This window comes from Tenrec ecaudatus, chromosome 16, assembly GCF_050624435.1.
Source record: "Tenrec ecaudatus isolate mTenEca1 chromosome 16, mTenEca1.hap1, whole genome shotgun sequence".
NCBI classification, from domain to species: Eukaryota; Metazoa; Chordata; class Mammalia; order Afrosoricida; family Tenrecidae; genus Tenrec; species Tenrec ecaudatus.
In genome coordinates this window covers 85465105-85484669 of record NC_134545.1, presented here as the reverse complement: position 1 = coordinate 85484669, position 19565 = coordinate 85465105, and the positions used below count along the sequence as shown (strand labels likewise).

At 53.8% G+C, this 19565-nt stretch overlaps 1 protein-coding gene across 5 annotated transcripts in view; it reads right to left on the bottom strand.

The window, feature by feature from the left end:
- PAX2 (paired box 2) overlaps positions 1 to 19565 on the bottom strand; it is a 93711-nt gene that overhangs the window by 8295 nt on the left and 65851 nt on the right. For all 5 annotated transcript variants that reach the window (XM_075533966.1, XM_075533965.1, XM_075533968.1 and 2 more), the window contains 2 exons: positions 12839 to 13014; positions 10428 to 10554 (listed from right to left, as the gene is read on the bottom strand). In XM_075533966.1, the coding sequence (XP_075390081.1) occupies positions 10428 to 10554; positions 12839 to 13014 (303 nt within the window). The remainder of the gene's footprint in view (positions 1 to 10427; positions 10555 to 12838; positions 13015 to 19565) is intronic.

Below are 19565 nucleotides of genomic sequence, written 5' to 3'. Positions count from 1 at the left end.
TCGGATGGCGGCAGGATATGAATGGGCAATGGGCTCTGCGTAGGGCAGTCAGCGGAGCCTGCGGTCCTCTGGCCGCACACTGCGGCGGCCAAATGGGAGCCGAGCTGGCCTCTGGACCCGTAAGACGGCCCGGCCAGTGTCTTCAAACCACCCACCCAAGGTACCGAAATGGGGGAAAGCAGAATGCGCCAATCCTAAACCAGGGGCCACCCAACAGGAGACAGACAAGTTGCAGGAACGCATTCACTTTGCCGGCAATACTAGTCATGTGACTAAAGCACCAGGCCCCACCCAGGGCCCCAACCCCACCCAGCGCTCCAAGGGGATGGGCGGTTCATGGTGGAGCGCCCTTCCTAAGGTTCCGCCAGGTGCTGCCTAGTCGGTTCTGACACCCAGCGACCCAGGTGTGTCACAGTGGACGTGCGCGCTGTAGCATTTCCCGAGACTGCTGTTTCCAAACTTGATCACCAGACCTTTCTTTCAAGGCACCTCTGGGTGGACTGGAACCGCTAACCTTTGGGTTATCAGCCGGATGTCTTCACTGTTGGCACCACCCAGGGACTTTCCTAAGGTTATAAAGTGTTAAAAATGGACGCCGTTGAGGGGATGGGTCAAACTTGCTTGTTTTGAAGGCAGGAAATTGGGCGCACAGAGAGACACGGCGACTTTCCTGTGGCTACACAGCTGAGTTTAAGCCACGACTGTACCCCTCTGCCTTTTAATGATAACATAAAGCCAGACTCTCTCCCCAAAGAGCCAGCGAACAGGAAAAGAAGTGATCCAACAAGGCAAATCTCCTATCGCTGCCACTGTCATTAACATGAGGCAAGAGGAAAAGTTCCCGAAGACACGGATACTCCGTCGTAAAACTCCATGGGGTGGAGTATTAATCTCCTTTGAGAGTTTTCTAAAAAAAACAAAGAGGCTCTTCAAGAAACAGTTGAGGCTGGCAATGGTAAAGTACCCAGAAGTGTTAGAAGCACTGTACACTGTACTTCAACTGCGGAAGTCCCTGAAGATTCTAAAGCCAATTTCTACAGCAATCACTACATCTGAATCAGACAGTGCGCTTGTGTCAGACATTCCTTACCAAATGGGCCAGAGCAAATCAACTGTTTTGGAGAATCTAGGCGCAGCTTCTCTTACAAGCCCACGGAGAATGGGGGGGTGGGGGGGAGAAAGCACAGTGAAAAGACTTTATTAAGAAACTGGAGTGTTTAGTCATCAGATAACTTATGCCACTTTCATCGTTCAGTCTAAGAATCAAGGGTATGCCTATCTGCTTTCTTTCACACATTCTTCTTGGAGTAGCTAGCCATCTGTGAATACCTACTGTAGGCCAGGCACCGCTCAAAATATTTTCCATGGATGATCTCATTTAATCCTCAGAGCGCCCTCATGGTAGGGTGCTCTTTTTAATTCCCATTTTACACACATGTAAATGGAAACTCGGTAGATGCCCGAACCTGGGCTATAGGACAAACAAAGGGATCCATTCTACAAAGAGATCGCAACTATTGCAGAGCCAGAAAACAGACAGGCCTGGGGTCCAGAAAAACAAACTGGGATCACGCCACACCCACTCTTCCTGTAACAGAGTGCTGTGCTGCTTCATGTCTCTTGTCTGATTCAGAATCTTCATCTTCTCTCTTTATTTTGGCAAGGGCTTTAAATATGGGGTTCACTGGTCCTATGGGACCCCACAGGTATACCTCAGGGGGTTTCATATAAAACAGGATGTCAATTTTTAGGGGTACTATTGGTGAGGATCTTTCTGGAGTCAAGATACAAGACCTTTAGCAGATTCACAAAAGGCCTGCTCATTCACAATGATTAGCAGGCACCGTTTGATAAAAAGGAGCCGCTTGGCGGCGTCAATAATTCACACACACTCAGGGGCTTACAGGAAGGTTGGGGGTCTGATTGTACCCAGAGGTACCTCCAGAGAAAGGGGTGGTCATCTATTTTCCAAAGGCAGTGTTTGGAGAACGTACTGCCCATACATGGGGGCAGCATTAGTTAGAAAAGACTCAAAGGCAACTGGTTTCTGAAGAAAATAATAACATTATGATTCCTTTACAGAAGACGCTACTTGTTGGCAAGTTCTTGAGTCAGACTACTAAGCAAGATGGTATGACCTACAGCAAACTAGCACGTGAAGGGGGTGACGTGGGAGCTGATCTCAGGTCAAGGAAAATGTCAATATTCAGAAGACCAAGAAATAATGAACAGGAAGCGGCTGTAGAAACAGAACAGGCTGGTAGGGATGGTTCAGATGAGACTTACGAGACACAGATTTATGTAGCAAAAGTTATATTCAATGAGTCTAGAGATGCTTTTCCTCAGCGCCCTTCTCTGAAAATGAGCACTTTTGCCATCCACCTGACACCCTGGAGGACCCTTCGGCCAGAGAACCTAACTCTTGTTTTACTGCCCCATCCTCAAGTTTTGTCAGTTTCTGGCAAGGTGGTGACAAAGAAGGCATTCAATTTATTCAAGGCTGGCCATCTATGCCTCCAAGAGACAAAAACGTATCATACTTCCAGGGACCCTCAGTTACCACATTTTCATTTCTGCCTAAATATGCCAGACACTTGCCTTTTCTATACCAGCTTTGATCACCTTGTGGCAGATCCACGTGATCCCTGATACACTAAAGTAGCAAACATTTCCATCTGTGAATGATACTTTAAAAGGCAAGGGCAAGAGCTTTCTACACAGGGCATCTTGCCTCTTCTCAGGTTTCCAAATCCTTCTAGAGCTTTGGGCCCCAGCCCCAGGCACTATCTTGGTCCCTACACTCAATCTGAGGCTGGTCCACAGCTCAGGTTGGCTGTTGTCCTAGCTGATCTTGCTGCCCCACAGCTCAGGTTGGATGTTGTCCTAGCTGGTCTTGCTGCCTACGGACAGCTGGACCTTTTAGTCTCTGGTGCGTACCAGACAGGGATGCTGCCCAGACCTGCCTGGCCTCAGTGAGGTCTACCCTTCGACAAAGCCAACCAGCTAGACACCACCAGCCATGCTGTCCTCACCCCTGCCCCCCAGTGCATCATCCGAGTCTTGGCCGTGTAGGCTGCTGACTCTGGGCCTTAGCAGAAGCTCAGTTTCCTTCTCTTGGGCTGAAGGCTCAGGGGTGTCCTGGAATTAAGCTAAGGGGCATTCAGGAGAGCTGGAAGGCCACTTGCCTGTCTTCTTGCCCATCTCTCATATTTTCTAGAGGAGCCAAGGGAGGTGCAGAGAAAGACAGGTGGAGCCCATTCCTAGCCCTCTCGTCATGCCCCAAGGTACCTTCTCTGGCACTAGGAGCAAAGCACACATGAAGATCTGAGCCAGGCAGGTGCTGGGGCTCAGGGGAGCTGGACCCAGGTTTGCTGAGGGTCTCAGAGCAAGAGAGACCCCATGCTGGGTGGGCAGAGGTTAAGCCTGTTTGCACAGGCTTCTGATACTCCAGGTCTCCCAGTTCCTCTCTGGCTTTATTTTGTTCTCGGAGAGCACCGAATTGTCAGCTCTAATCCTTCCGAAGCGCAGCGTTTTTTCAGGCACTCCGTGTAAGTGAAACTGTAATCCGGGGAAAACTGCCACTTAAGCCGCCGGAGCATTAGGCTGCTCTGGGAGCCGCCTCAGGATTTCCTACCCCCCCTGCCTGGCAGCCCAGCTGCCACCAGGAGGAGAGAGGAAGATTCCAGGCTGCAGGCATGCAAAGCTTCTCAGAAGGGACCGCAGTGGCAGGGCTCCCCGCCCAAGGCTTAGGGTTAAAAAGGCACTTGGCTTGGCCCTGGGTTACAGCTACTATGGGGGTGGAGTGGGGGGGGAAAGGATTCCGATCACTCCCAGGGATGGAGGTGGGGGGTTTCCTGTCACCTTGGGGGATGGGTGGCTCTGGGGGAAGCAGACTGTCAGGTTCTGTCTGAGTAGCTGGAAGGTAGGGTGGGGTGGGATGGGGCAGGGGTGGAACAACAAAACATTTCTGTGCCTTTGGCCTCAATACAAATCTGCTGCATTCATTGGGACGTCACCAGTCAATCAGAAAAGGCTGGGTTGACTGAGTCTATTTTTACTTAGCCAACCTTTTCTTCTTTGAAAGTTCCAAACAGTGGAATAAATGGTCTTACTGCTGGGTAGGGCCCCACTTTTGGAGATTCTCCCCCTCGGGTGGGGCACCCCAACCATCTCTAAACAGTACTGGCAGCAGCTGGAAGGCATCGATAACCTAGCTGATCATTATGGCAAGTCCCCAGTGTCCTCCACGAGACAAGTCTGTGTTCGTCTCAGTTGGCTGTGCTACGGTCTTGAACTAAAGTCCACTGCTTTCTGGAAACCAGTGTGCTTCCAGCTCAGACTGGCCTTTCCTGTTGCTCTCTAAATGAATGAGAGGGAGGTGGGGACCATGTTGTGGAGGAACAAGCCCAGTCCATTCGGTGGTGCCCAGGCGCTAGGCTATGAAGATGAGAGAGAAGAGAGGAGAGGAGGAGATGATCACCCAGCGTGATCCACCAGACTTGTGATCAGTTCAGAGGAGCACAGACCTGCATCTTCAATAAGATGCTTGGAAATCCTTCGTCTCTTCTTCACTCTGCCCCCATCCCACATCTCTCTCTCTCTCTCTCTCTCTCTCTCTCTCTCTCTCTCTCTCTCTCTCTCTCTCTCACACACACACACACACACACACACACACACACACACACACTCCTAGCCTCTGTCGCCCATCTGTGTTGTCAGCCATCTGTGTTTCTGCCCATGGTACCCACCTGGGGAGGGGCAGCCCATGGACCACTGAGATGACTGATGGACCCCGACATGGACATGAGCTTGGTGCTGGAGGTTGGAGTGTTATCATCTTTATTTGTGCTCAAGTTTGCCCTGATCCACTGAACCCTAGAATGAAGTCGTGCCTCATCTTTTCGATATCTTCTTCCTCTAGAAGCAGACTGGATGGGAAGGTAAGGAAAGAGCCTTGATCTAGGGACTCCCTGGGATGCAGGCCCAGAGCTCAGGCATTATCTGTCAATGTCTCATTGCTATGGAAATGCCTCATAATTAAATCAGAGCTGAGGTCTCTGTGATGTGACTGGAGACACAGGGGATGGTGTCTGAGGCTGGCCTCTGGGCCTTGGCAGTCTGAGGGAGGGGTCCAGGGAAGGGTTCCCTGACTTGCTGCATACCCAAAGTTACCTTAACCCTGTCTCCCTCCAAGGTTGGAGAGGGATCCTCTTGTCTGCGCCCTAAATGCTTCTCACTAATCAGGGACTTTTAGCTGACAGCAAGGCTAGGAGACTCCCAGACTCCTATAGAGACATTTCTCAAGTCTTTATTGCCCTCTCCTCCACCGAGGGGCTGGCCAAGAGCTAAGCTGTTTGTTTCATGAAGGGAAATGCAGTTTTTTTGGGGGGGGTTGTTAACCACAGGAAAGAGGCTGTTCCTGAAGGTCTCAGGGATCCCTAAATGGGAAGAGACTTTGGATTTCCCAGGGGTCATACCACTACCTGCTGAAAGGTTTCTGCTCAGACTCCCCCAAGTCCGGGTAAGGAATCTGAGCTTTGAAGCATCCCTGAATCTTCCTCTGAGAAACTGAGCTCACTCCTTTTCCAACATTGACTTTGGCTCACCGGATTCCCCCACGGGCACCCAAACCTGCCAGTTTCCAGGAGACTGGCAGCTACAGCTTCTTTCTCTCTGCCTTGAGGTCCTCCTCCTGTGGCAGGTTCCACACCTCTTCCTGATGTTTGTAGCCAGAGCCTCTGTCAGAGCCCTCTTCTCTAGGCATTACGAGAAGTTTCTTCCAAAGTCTTAAGTAAAACCACCTCATCCCCCTGCCCAAGGAAGGAAGTACAGGCCTGTGCCCACTTCTCTCTTATTCAGCACATTTTCCCAGGAAAGGCCAGATGCCCTGGTGAGACTTTGCAGCCTGGAAGCAGCCTGCAGGCCTGCCTGAGACCCAGTCCTTCCCTGGCTCCTAGACCCTCAAACTGTAAGCTGGGGGAGCAGGTTTAAAACCCAGTCCTTGTCCTTTTGCTCCCCATTATCTGCCAATTTGCTGATGGGTGGTTGGAAAGGAGACAAGGGATCTCGATATGCGGTAGAGACAAAACCAGCACCTCTCTCTCTCACTACGGCATTAAACATGCCTATATTCTAGTTACTGTGCGCTCATTCTCTTATTTCTCGCTCGTGAGGGGGTGTGAATTGTCACATCTATTGGATCTATAACTCTTGCTCATAACCCTTCATATTTATAGGGGGGTTACTATATATATAAAATAGTGAGCTCCTGGATAGGAAAGGATGTGGGAGTCCCCCAGGTCCTGGATGGCAGAACTCCTGTGTTCAGGTGGGTTCTTAGTCTAGGCTTGGAGTTCCGAGGCACACAGGCTCATGGTACACACAGTTGGACTTTGGTGCAGGGTGGGGGGCTCAGAAAGACAGTCCTCATTTTTCGGGCTGACACTGAGTTCCGCACATGCTGCTCTTGGTCATGGGGATGAGTTTGTGTGTTTCCTTTTCGATGGCAACACTGTCCCACTCTGCCCCCATCTGCATTCAGGGTAATAGAGTTCTAGCTTCCCGTTCCCCTTGGGCTGGAGGGCGTGCCCCTGTCTGGTGTGTCACAAACCCAACGTCCACCCACTAGGTGTGCCACACTGCCGTGCCTGGTGCTCTCTCGGGCACTTAGAGAGTAAGTAGCGTTTCTTGTCCTGCTAGGTCTCCAGCTCGGCTTTGCCAAGCTGAGCCTGCCTTGTCTCTGGACCACACTTTCACTCCTCCACGACCTCTCTGGGAGTCAAGGGCGGTGGCCAGAACTACATTTGTACCACGCATTCCCAGTGCTTGGCAGTGATGCCCACTAGAGGCCAGTGAAGTCCGCCTGGTGAAGCAGCCAGGGATGGCCAGGTCCCTCTGTGTCCCCAGTGAACAGGAATTGCTGTTGCACCAACTCCCTCCCTTTGGGCGCCAGGGAAGGCAACTACCGGGACCTTGAGGGTGGCCGTGCACCAGACTCAGACATGAAACCAGTTCTCACCTTCTTCCTAGTCAATAAGAGCTGCAGACCTGGCCGGGGCCAGGTAAGGGAGGAGGCAGGGGTGGGGCAGAGGTCAGGGAGAAGAGCAGCTGTCTTTTCCAACACACCAGCACAGCGTGGGAGCCAGAGAGAAGGGTCCATGGTGGCATTCTGCTCGGTCCCATGGAGGGCTAAGAAGGTGCTGGAAGGGACTAGTCACTGCCAGTCGACCTGACACTAAGGAGCATGAGGCCAGAGCCCCCAACCCACATTGTCCCCTAGCCGGTCCCTTTTTCCTTATCACTTAGAGGCTCGGCTCCGTTCCAGACCAGCAGCCTAGAGCAGTGGGCTGGAGAGAAGAGCCTCCGCAGAGCTCAAGCAGCCCAGCGGCGGGAGGAAAGTGGGTGATAAATTTAAATAACCAGCTTGACTTGGCAGCTTGCTGAGTTGTGATGCAGTGAAATTAAAATCTCGGCAGAACTTACCAACCCCACCCAGAAAAAATCGGTCTCTCTCCTTGGTTCCCAGTGGAAGGTGGGAGAGGAGGCTATCAGGCTAAGTCCCGGCACCTGGCAGCCACCCTAGCTTGCAATGTGATTAGCTGTAGCCTGGCCCACTGGGCACCACTCTCTCCTCCACACAATGCCCAGGCTCCTCTCTCCTCCTCGCTTCTGATCTTGTGGAACAGCCGTATCAAGAGGCCGGTGAAGTTTGAAATCAGCCTCTGGTGCCAGGAGGTGGCAGGAATATCAATAAGGTCTAGCTCTTCAGGTGGAAGTGGGGCACTTCCTGGGCCGAGGCCATCAGGGCCAAAGTCGAAGGCTTCTGCTGCCTGTTCTGGGGAAGGTAGGCTGCAGTGCCCGAGACTTGGGGCATGGAGAAGGACCCTGAACACCCTGGGACCCCCAAACCAGGCTGTGGGTCCAGGGATGACCCCAACGACTGCCTCACCCTTAGCACACACCTGGCCACCATCACCCACCTGAAAGCGCCTTCCGCTTTCCCCCTCCACTAGAGCCCTGACGATCCGCCAGATAGAGACTCTGAGTGGAATTCCTGAAAATATACCAAGAGCGTCTTCTGTGCCCTGCATGGAGCCAAGTCTCCCCCATGCCAACCTCCTTCTAAAAAAGACTCTCCTTTCTAGAAAAACGCATCTCCTGGGTCTGCTCCCCTGGCATCACTGGTGCTAAAGCCAGCGTGGTGGCCCCATTCCTGAGGTGGCCCGCAAAGGCTTGGTCATTGCCTCGTCTGCTCACCTTGACAGTACCTCCGGCAAATTCTGTCCGTCCCCATAATAAACGCGTCATGAATCATTCATCTTTAATAGATTATGCAAATTAGGAGGACATAAAATCAACAAAGATCAATAACTGCAGCCGTTTAATTGCCAGCAAAAGCATTTTAAGAATGAGCATAATGTGCAGGCCTTTCTTGGTGAGGCCCCATTCACCCAGCACTGGCTCTTGGCCTAAGTGTAGGCCAACCCTTCCCTGGCCCCGCCCCCCCCCCCACTTCTTGCTTCTTGGTAATTTCCAGTTTCGGAGCGAGTTTCCCCGTCATTACCACTGGTGAACAGCTCTGAATGTTAACGGCGCTGCTTTCGTTACTCTTCGCTTGATTGAAATGTCGCATACAGATTGAGATGTTAGTGCTAACTTGCCACCTGGGAATGTCAAGCTGGGTCTGAAATGAACTTTTCTCACACTTGGATCCAGATGGATCAGTCGGAGATGTTCCCGGGCTGAGCTGGGACAGTTCCAGGGCCATGGGGGGTGGTGGTGGTGCTGCTGCGGTGTGTGGGAGTCGGGTGAGGGGGGGGTGTTGCTCAAGGTGGAGGAGCTTCCTTGCACCAGCCCAGTGTCTCCCCTGCAGTAGGACCCCTACCCTCCTGAACCATAGCCCCCTACCCCCACCCCCAGGAAGCCCCAGCCTCCTTGCCGGAAGTCTTGGCCACAGACCAGGGAAGCACAGTCCGGTTCTCATTGGCCAGCTGAGTGAGACAGACCAACTTTGAGAAATGACCACTGTACCTCAGAGCAGGTCAGAAGGCACGTGGCTTGGCCTGGGCCATCTCTCTGCCTTGGGCCAGAACATCCAGCAGGTCCGAGAGTGGCCTGCGTGGGTCATTTGATAATCAGCCCCATCGCGACACAATGAACCCAAGCCAGGCTGTCACCAAAAAGCTCACCCCAGTTCTCCAACACTTTTGCCGAACTCAAACGATGACTACCTCGTGTCAAAGCTCAACTCCCTCTATGCTAGAAGCAGCTATATACTCTCCAAGCTAACAGCAGGGCTCGCCCAAGCCCCCTTCGTGGGGACTAGGGGTCCTCTTACTGTCTAACTTATAGACAGCTTCAACACCCTTAGGTCAGCCCCATATCGTAACGAGGCTCCTGCCCTTCCGTGAGGGCTGTCCTCACTTCCCCTCTCACCACGGTGATGCTTGCTGCCTGCAGCCCCGCTGCTAGGTCCCCAGGCCGCCTCCACGCTCCTCGCTCAGCAGGTAACGCCTCAGTGTCTCCCAATCCCCTCTGAGACCTTCTCAATCATCCTGTCTCCCAGGGAACAAACGGCACATTGGCTTTAGTGTCTCCAGAATAATTAGGTGAATTTTAAGAACACCTCCATGTGTGTCTCTCCCACTTGGGCACTTTCCTGGCCCGAAACGCTTCCGCAGTGCCAGGAGCCTTCCACAGCCTGCAGCCCCTGGGCCTCGGCTTCCTCAGCCGGGCCTTCCCTGAGCCACGCCTCAGCCCCCTTCCACTGGAGCTGCCCCTGACGTGGCTAAGCCCTTGGGGGTCTTGACCACCAGCAATGGACTAGGGTCAAGTCTGAGCCTGCCTGGCCTGGGGAACAAGCCTGGGCACAGTGATTTCTCGGGGAAGCGCAAGACCACCAGTATAGGGGTGGTTGCCCACACCTCCGCAGAACTGGGCAGGCCCTGCCAACCACAGCCACCCCGCTGGCCTGGCAGAGGGGACGGTGGGTCCCACAGAAGCCGTGGGGAGCTCCCTGTGAGTGGGATGCCAGGAACCCCTGCTCCCCTCTTGCCAGCCTGCCTTCTGTGCTCCCTGCTTTCTCCTGCGGAAGTTCTAGCCAAAGGCCCACCATCCCGGGCCCCCAGGTAAAGGAGAAGAAAAGACAAAGGGGTGGCGAGAGGGTGGGCAGAGGACACCAACCACAGCAGAGCACACACACACACCCTGGTCCCACGACACCTTTCCAAGCTGGAGCCACATACACCCTCCCCACAAATCTTTTCTCCCCACACCAGCACACATCTGTTCCGGAAGCACCCTGGTCTGGGGAAGCTTGGTCTCTCCACAGATGTCACGGAGAGGACTGGTCACCCCAGGACCCTGATGCCACGATCTGAGGCACGCCCCCTGAAAGCAGCGCCCACCCCCTCCTGGAAGCCCCTTACCGGTCACGACAGGGTACGTCTGCGTGCCTGACACGTTACTGCCCAGCTCCGGGTTGGCGGATGCAGATAGACTCGACTTGACTTCATCAAGGCCAGGGGTCAAGGCTGGGAGGGAGTACTCGTTCCCCTGGGAGCAGAGAGAAAAGCGACAGCCCTCTATTGATGTGCACACGGAGGAGAAAGGGCTGCGTGTGCAGATGGGGAGGAGGACCCGCGTCCTCCCAGATGGGGAGGAAGGAGGCAGCCTGGCAGAGGGAGGGGAGAGCCAGGGGGCGGGCCCGTATGATGGCGGATGGGGCAGACCTGATGCTGTGAAGCTAGAGGCGCCGCCTGACCCTGACACCCCTTAAGTTTCTGAAGCACCTCTTACCTAAGCAGCCCCAAGGGCAGGGGGGTGGGGACTCCCTACAGCGAGCTAGGGGTGGGGAGCCTGGGCCACAGGGACCAACTGTGCCATGAGGGCGGGCGGAGGCAGCGGTGGGGGAAAGGCCTAGTGGGGCCGCCAGCCTGGCACTGCTGCCCGGCTGAATCAGGTACGAGTGTGCCCCTCTTTCAAAAACCAACAAAGCCAGCCCCACGGGCCCCTCGCTCTCTGCCTGTGCACTGGGGTATGAAATTGGGGAGGGGGAGAGTCCACATGGCTAACAGAAGGGTGGGAGGGGGCCAGTCATTGACTCTGAAAGGGTGTCCTGCCCGAAACACTCGGGTGATTGCCTCTTTATTGTGCCACCGAGGAGCCAGACCCCGGAGCCGGGCTGAGCGGGAGCCGGCACAAAGCAGGAAAAGTTGCTCTGATTAATATTACGTTAAATTAAAACTGATTTTCTGCTCTTTCGGGTCTGTTTTTTTCCCCTTCCGCTTCCTGGGGCCCCCCTCCCCGCCCCAGAGGGCCCCCTCCTTTCCCCGGCTGGACCGGGATTGCCTCGTCATTTCCAATTCCTTCTCGTATTGATCTTCCTGTAGAAATCAGTTTTGTAATTAGCTGCAAATTAGGCCTTCTACTGGGGGTGAAGCTGCCCCCTGATTTATCACCAGAGTAATTCGCTGTGATCGGAGAGAAATTAAAATGAACTCAATTAGGCTTCGGATTTGCTTTATGGGCCCTGCTCCGAGTTTCAGGGGGAAAAATGACTGTGCTGGTGTTTAATAGTCTAATGAAAGTAAATAAAGGTTATTCATTGTAATACAGCCGGGGACTCAGGGAGGGTGCACCGAGCCGCCCGCCTTGGCCAGCTCCTCCTTTGTTGGTTTATGGCTCAGGGCACCTTAAAAAGACTTTTGATTTTTGTTTTATGAAGACAAACAGCTTATGGAATAAAAGGGCGGGCGGGGAGGCAGGCGAGTGGCTGGGAGCCTGAGCTGTGCTTGCGCAGCCTGGGAGCCGCTGGTGGACGGCCCGAGCGAGGGAGCGCACGTGTGTGGGTGTGTGCGTGTGTGGGTGTGTGCGTGCACATGCAGGCGAACTCTGCGCACAAAGCTGGGTGGTGGATGTGGGCCCGGGTGAGAGAAATGAGCCGGTAGCCCTAGGATTTGGGACCAGGCCCTGGGTGCTCTCCTGATGGGTGGGGGCGGGGCATGCCAGGATGTCTGTGGGGCTGGTGGTCTGGGGACATTCCCATGTGATGGAGGGGGCTCCGATGGGAGGACAGGGTAGGGGGTGGCGGTTGTCAGTGTATGTGGGATGCAAGCGTGTGGACATGTCTGTATGAGAAGTCTCTGGGGAGCCATGTTTCTGTACATTGTATGAAGTGCTGTGTGTTCTGCGTCTACAGGAAGTGGGGGGTGGGGTCTGCATAGGTGGCAGTTAAGTTGGATGGCCAGATTGGGAGCAGGAAGCAGGTACAGGGGTGCCCTGACACTGAGTCAGAAGAGGGGCATGGACTTGCTGTAGGATCGACCCTGGGGGGCGGGTGCGTGTGTGCGTGAAGAGACACAGCAAGGTGGCAAGGTGGGGGCGAGGGTCAGCAACACAGAGTCGTCGAGCCAGAAGGGACTTGATAGACCACTATGTTCTATCCCTTCATTCTATGGATGGAGAAACAGGGACACCCCCACCCCCACCTCCAACCCCCGCAAAGAAAAGATGTACCCAGATCCCAGCATTTCTAATTCCTACAAACTCACTGCCACTGAGTCCATGCCAACTCACAGAGACCGCTGAAGGGCAGAGCAGAACTGCACCTGTGGGTGAGAAAGCCCCATCTTTCTCCCACGGGCAGTTTCGAACGGCTGACCTGTGGTTAGCAGTCCAGTACGTAACCACGATGCTCCCTTCTACCTTCTACACACCTTACTAGCTCTTAACTCTATCATGAAGCCCCTGCGAGAGGATGTTCACACCTCACTCCTGACAACACGTGTGAAACCCACACCCTGCTGGGGGCACCCAGGGGTGAGGCCTGGCTCCTTACCTGTTCGGATTTGATGTGCTCGGATGCCTGGAAGACGTCAGGATAGGAAGGACGCTCAAAGACCCGATCCAAAGCTTCCAGCTGCTGCTGGGTAAAGGTGTCGGCTCGCAAGTGCTTCCGCAAACTGTCCACGCCACTCTGGGTGTCTCCGTTGGGGACGGAGCCCTCAGATACATCTGGAGGACACACAGACACCTGGACTATCAGTGCCAAGCCAGCAGAGGCTAAGAGGTGGCACAGTGGGTAAAGGGGTGGTACCTGGCTCTCTGCCCCTAGGGCTTGGCACCCTGGCTCAGAACTCTTGCTCCTAGCCTAGGATGGGGGACTGGCCCGGGGGACTGGCTGTACCTCAGAGACCTGGCTGAGGAAGAGAACGGGAGGGAAGCTGCCACAGTGTGGGGTCAAGGAAGCATGGGCAGAGGCGGAGCCTCCCAGAGGCTACTTCCTAGGAGATGTCTCTCCTGGACATCCCCGCCAGCCCCCAGTCGGGGTTCCCTGAGGGAGAAGTTGGGTCACTAGAGTAGCATCCCTGAGTCTGTGGAGAATGGAACTCGGCTCCACGATGAATTTCAGTTCCACTGATTCCAAGGGTTGAAAATCATCAAATCTCCAAGGCTGAGTGTAATAGGGAGCCTGGGTGAAGTAATTAACTTCCCCACCAGAGAAGGAGGGGCTCTGGATGCAAGGCACGGGCACTTCACAGGGGAAGTCTGGGGCAGAGGCAGAGCCGAGGAGAGCAGGTGCCCTGGGAGCCAGGACAGGGACTCTAGACAGGGCCCTTATGGCCGCTCCCCAGGTCCTGGCTGCCCTCTCTGCCTCTGCCCCTGACCTTGGCCACCTGGGTCCTCCATTGGGCTTCACAACAAAGAATAGTCCCTGCTGTGCCACCCTAGTGCCCTCTCCAGGGGGCCCTGCTCTCCCAGGCCGCGCCCCACCCGGCTTCTCATGACTCTGTCCTCTCTAACTTCCGGCATCAGGCCTGTTGGTATTTTCAGTGCTGCTTCTGCTGAGTCCCTCCCCGCCCCCCATGACACAAAGCTGGGTCCCCTCACTGCCGCCTATTAGCCCCAGCTCGGCTTCTCTCGCTCCAAGTCCAGGGGGAAGGCTTGGGCCTGGGGCCAGCCCATGCTGCAGGCCCCAGGGTGCTCCTCTGGGACTGTTATATATATCAGTTTATAGGTGATTATATGATATGATATAATCAATATTGCATTATATACAGTAACACCGTACAGTATCATTCGAGAGACCATAGAAAATATTACATATTGATTAACCTCAACCTGCAGCCAGCCTTCCTCGCTGGCCTCCCTAGCAGGGCTTGGGAGTGTGTCTTCCTAGTGAGGACTCTCCTAACACCCTCCTCTCCTGGGTGGGAGAGCAAAATTTGTGTGTGTGTGTGTGTTTGTGTGTAAAAGCCTCTGGGCTGTTTCACGCCTCCTTGTGTGTGAGCTGGGATGAGGCATGTTTCTGTTCCCTGGGTAAGTATTCTCTGTGTGTATGTTTGTGCCCATACAAGCTGCCAGCTAACTAAGTGTCTCTGGATGTAAGTGACAGATCGAGAGCCGGACTGGAAGAATGCACACATGTGTACACATAGGTGTGCGTTCACCCAGGACACGGAGGCCCATCTCGCCTGTTTCTGAGAGGCCTGCTTCTGTCCCCAGGAGGGCCACCATCCTAGTTCCCCTGCTTGTATCCACGGACAAGTTCCTCCTGTCCACCTCTCACTTCCTGGCATCTCCCTACCTGTCCGCCGAGCCCTGCTGTTGGGGGCGAGGGAGGCAGGGGGTGTATTGCAGTGTTACCAAAAGGGACTCTGGGAAGGAAAATGTGCATTTGTCTGTGAGCATGAGGCCACACAGTGTGTGTGTGCGTGCGTGTGTGTGTGTGTGTGAAGACTTGTGTCATGCCTGTGTAGGTTTGTGTATGTCTGGTGTGTGAGGCTTGGCTTACCCGAGTGTATGTGTGTGTGTGTGTGTGTGTGTGTGTGTGTGTGTGTGTGTGTGCAGGGGCTGAACTGAAGCTTTGTCCTCAGGTCACTGGCTGGAGGAGTCTCTTTCCCTTCATTTATTCAGGGGCCCTTCAGATCTTGACAAATCTGTCACTCTAAATTTGCGAGAGATTATGGCGCTCTCTCCCCAGCCCGCAGAGAGGTGATATATGATATCTGCTGCCCCTATTGATTGCCTGATCTGGTGGCAGAGGCCGGCGAAATGAACTTGAAATGAACATCATGCCTCAACTCATTGTGCGTATAATACACTACTTAATCCCACATTTTTCAGCCGCTATGGAATTCAATTGATCAATCATGTTCCACTGATAGTACTGTTTTAGGGGTTATTGCTGCTCCCTCCACTCGCTGACCTTTTTATTTATTTATTTTTTTGTACGCTCGGGCCCTGCTGGTAAGACAGGTTACAGAGGCAGCCAGGGAGAGAGGGGGGGAAGGAAGGGAGGAAAAAGTCAAAGGAAGTCAGCTCCTGGGAGAAGCAGTGGGAGGGGAGGTGGGAGGTGGACACAGGAGATGGGAGGAAGAGGAGGAGGAGGGGGGGGGGAGGGGGAGAAAGAAGGTACTAGAGGAGCAGGTGGGAGCCTGACCTGGACCCTGAGAAGGCTGGAGGAGACTCCCTAGAGGAGAAGGAAGGAGAGGAAGAGGAGGGGAGGGTGGCAGGAATGCTGAATGGCTGGAGGAGCACCAAGAAAGTTAGGGGGGCAGGAGAGGGGAGTGGCATTCTGGTGAGAGCAATGAGGCAGGCCCCCTGGCCCCTGTACCACCCCCTCTGAGGGGTGGGCTCTCTCCAGAGGAAAAGAGGCATGTCCGAGAAGGAAGCGAGGAAGAAAGGACAGAAAGGGAATGAGGAACGCTGGCTGGGAGAGGTCAGAAGGACCGACCATGCCAAGGAGGAGAAGCTCCAGGAAGAGGGGGAGGGAAAAGGGACCAGCCTGCCCCACAGGGGCCTAGGCAGCACTGGCTGAGGGAAGTTACTTGCCCCAGAGAATAAAGGAGCCGAGCCTCAGCCTGGTTGCTGGGGTGAAGCCTGGAGTCCCAGCTAAGGGGAGCTGGCTGGGCTGGCTGAGGGGAAGGGGAAGAAAGGGAGAAACATCAGAGCGGGAGGCGAAGAGATGGAAAAGAGACGAACCTGGAAGAAGAGACCACAAAAGGACGAGAGACGAAGCAGTGGACAATGCTGACCATCTGGAGAGCGCCTGAGCTCTTCCACAGGGCAGAGGGCAAAGTGGGGCTTCCCAAAGGCCCAGGACAGGGTCTACGAGGTCACAGTACTGGAGAGGGCTGGAAGTGGGCTGCTGCTAGGCCCAGCTATTGAAGGGTCCTCTGAAAATAGAGGTGGGGGCAGCAGCAGGCTTTGATCCAGGCTCAGAGTGAGCAGGGGTGGCAAGTGGGTGAGTGATTAGATAGTAGCCATCCCAGGGATCACTGCTTGCCAGGATCTGTATACCGAGGAGCTAGGCCCCTGTGGATAGGACTCAGGACTGATGTCCATGACTGGTGCAGCTAGAGCATCAGCATGGAGCTAGGTGTAGGCCCTCAGTAGTGAGTGAGTGACTGGACGGGGACATAAATAAGATCTCCTGGGTGGCAGAATCCTCACAAGTGGACCAGTAGGTAATATCACGATGGACGGAGAAAAGACTGAAGTTGTCAAGGACTCCATCTTGCTTAGATCCACCATCAATGTTCATGGAAAAGCAGCAGTCAAGAGACCACACAATGCATTGAATTGGGTAAATCTGCTGCACAAGACCTCTTGAAAGTGTTGAAAAGCAAGAATGTTACTTTGACAAAGGGGTGCCTGACCCAAGCCGTGGTATTTTCAATCCCTCCTATGCATGTGAAAGCTGGACATTGATTAAGGAAGACCAAAGCAGAATAGATGCATTTGAATTATGGTGTTGGTGAAGGACATTGAAAGTACCACTGACTGCCCAAAGGAAAACAACACTGTCTTGGAAGATGTACAGCCAGAATGCTCCTTAGAGGCCAGCAAGGCGAGACTTCATCTCACGTGCTTTGGACATGTTGTCCAGAAAGACCAGTCCCTGGAGGAGGACCTCATGCTTGGGAAAGCGGGGGGCAGTGAAAGCGAAGAGGACCTTCGACAAGATGGACTGACACAGTGGCTGCATCAGGGGGTTCAAACCTTAACAACAATTGTTAGGCTGGCTTAAGACCAGGCAGTGTTTCCTTTTGTTGTACGTAAGGTTGCTATGACTCAAAACAATAACACAGGTGGTATTCAAAGCCAAAGCCCTGAGCAAAGGCTCTCTCTGGACTGGCCACTCACTAACTGGCCTGGCAGCTCAGGATGCCTAGTCATGGGAAGACCAGGCTGACGCCTCTCTGGCCCCAGAGGATATGGAAACACCTGCCACAGCCACTGGTGAGATGATACCCACTTTAAAGAGGTCTCTGTTCACCTCCCTGCTGGTGACCTTCTGATCACATCAGCCCTGCTCCCAAGAGGCGTTCTCCTCTGTCAGCCATACCACCATGCCCACCCATGGCGCCCCGCCCAGAGGACAGAGAACACTCGGTTCCCAAGTATGTGCAGAACTTAACCCGTGCAGCTGCAGAACGGCCACCCACAACAGGTGGCCCAGGCTGCGTGGGAACCAGGCCTAGAGACGGCCTTGACTCTTGCCCCCCCTGCCCCTCGACCCCGGCCACAGAGAGGACAGCCGGGATAAAATGGGTCTGCCTGTCAGTGAGGAGGAGCTGGTTTTAGAGAGAGCCCTTTCTAAAAAAAAAAACAAAACAAACAAACAAACAAAAAAAAACAAGCAGAAGGCTGCCCTTGACCTCACCTCTAGAGGTAACCAACGAGGGAGTCCAAGAAGAGGGTGGGAACATGTGGCTGGAGGTCCTGGGCCCACAAGCAGACCACGTTTAGGAACTGGAGTTGGAAAACATGGTCCCCGGAGGCATAGTAAGACCCCGCAGAGGGAGGGAGGAAGGGACTGGGAGGATTCTACTCTACTCGCTGCTGCTCGCAAGTACCAAGAGCTGGTGCTGATGTGCCACTGCTGCCCGGGCAAGCTCATCCAGGCTTCCGGACACCCACCGGACAGAGCCACGGTTAGATTCATTTTAGAGATAAGGAGCTTTCCCAAAGCCAGGCAGTGTAGCAGATACAGTCAGAATTGGAAGGCAGATCTGTCTGACTTCAGAATCTGTCCTCCAAACATGCCACTCAGCCGTTTGGGTGCCAAACTTAGGGGGCTCAGCTGAGGACTGCTTGGCCCTATCAAAGATATGGGCTCCCTTCCAGAAACCCCCACTTTCTGCTCTGCACCCTTCTTAAACTGAGGCTACAATCTCTGGGACTTGTGCAGGGTGCCGGTAGGCCAGTGGTTCTCAACTCGTGGGTCGCGACCCCTTTGGGGCCCAAACGACCCTTTCACATTTGTCGCCGGATTCATAACAGTAGCAAAATGACATCTATGAAGTAGCAATGAAAATCATGTGTTGGGGGGTCACCACAACATGAGGAACTGTATGAAAGGGTCTGGGCATTCGGAAGGTTGAGAACCACTGCTCTAGACGCTGTCCACAGCGATTAGGGGATTCCTGGTCCCTAATTTCCCTTTCACAGTCAGGAAAACTACCTTGAAGACAGAGAGGAGGGGCTGTGACTTGCCCAAGGTCATGGTTAGGTAGTAAGACTCTCAGACCCAGACCCCATTCCAGGTTCTCAAGGAGAGCAAGTGATCACACATCTTTTTTGGAAAGGCAGGATATAAATAAATGGCTTAAATTAAACAAATTGCTGAGTTACAACTTTGACGCATATTATTCTTTCAAGGGGAACAAAGGCTCTTATTGTCTTTGCCCCTGACTGTGTCCTGTTTGCTTAGCTCTTAACAAAAAGCTTTCATGGACCTGAGGTTACTTGGTCTTCCCAACCCCCTGTCAGTTCCCATGTTCCTGTGCAGCCGGAAGGGTTGCGGCTGGTGTTTTAAAGATCGGCAGGGCCACCCGAACGAAGTCTACAACTTTCAGCGAAGCTTCCAGACAAGCTAGGAAGAAGGGTCTGATGATCTATTTTTAGAAAGTAGCCAATGAACACCCTATCGATCACCACCGAACACTGCCCCAAGCGGAGCTGGAAGATGTAAAGTCACTCACAATACAGCGGCCACCACAGGGAGCTCTCTCCCTCCGGCCAGCAGGCATAAAGGAGGCGCAGGTCCCCCCAACCTTTCCCCTCTTGTTCATGGGTCGCCCTCAGTGGGACACTTCACAATGTCAATGATTTCTGCGATCGGGTTTTAAATGTCATTGAATCCTCAACGAAAAGACTTGATTTCCTCATGCATTTAGCCTTGCTGCTCCCGGGCTATTCCGGGCCCTCCCTCCCACCTCTGAGCCAGGTCAGAGTTCTCTTCCCGGCCAATCACAAATGAGGTCCTGGCGGCTGCAGGAGGGCAGCACAGAACACATCTTAGGCTGGGGTCTAGGGACAAGGGTCAGAAGTGTCCTGTCTGCTTCGCAGGTTTACATTTTATCTGGATTTTCAAGGAACAAGAATCCATTAATGTCTTGACCAAAGGTGGGGAGGGGGTCGTGGCATTGGACAGGCTGTTTCCTGGGTCAGAAAGCACAAAGGCACCTCTCAAAGTTGAAGAGAACGGCAGTTGTCCATCAAACCCCAAAAGGCAGGGATGAGGCATTTCCAAGGATTTTTTAAAAAAAATATAATAA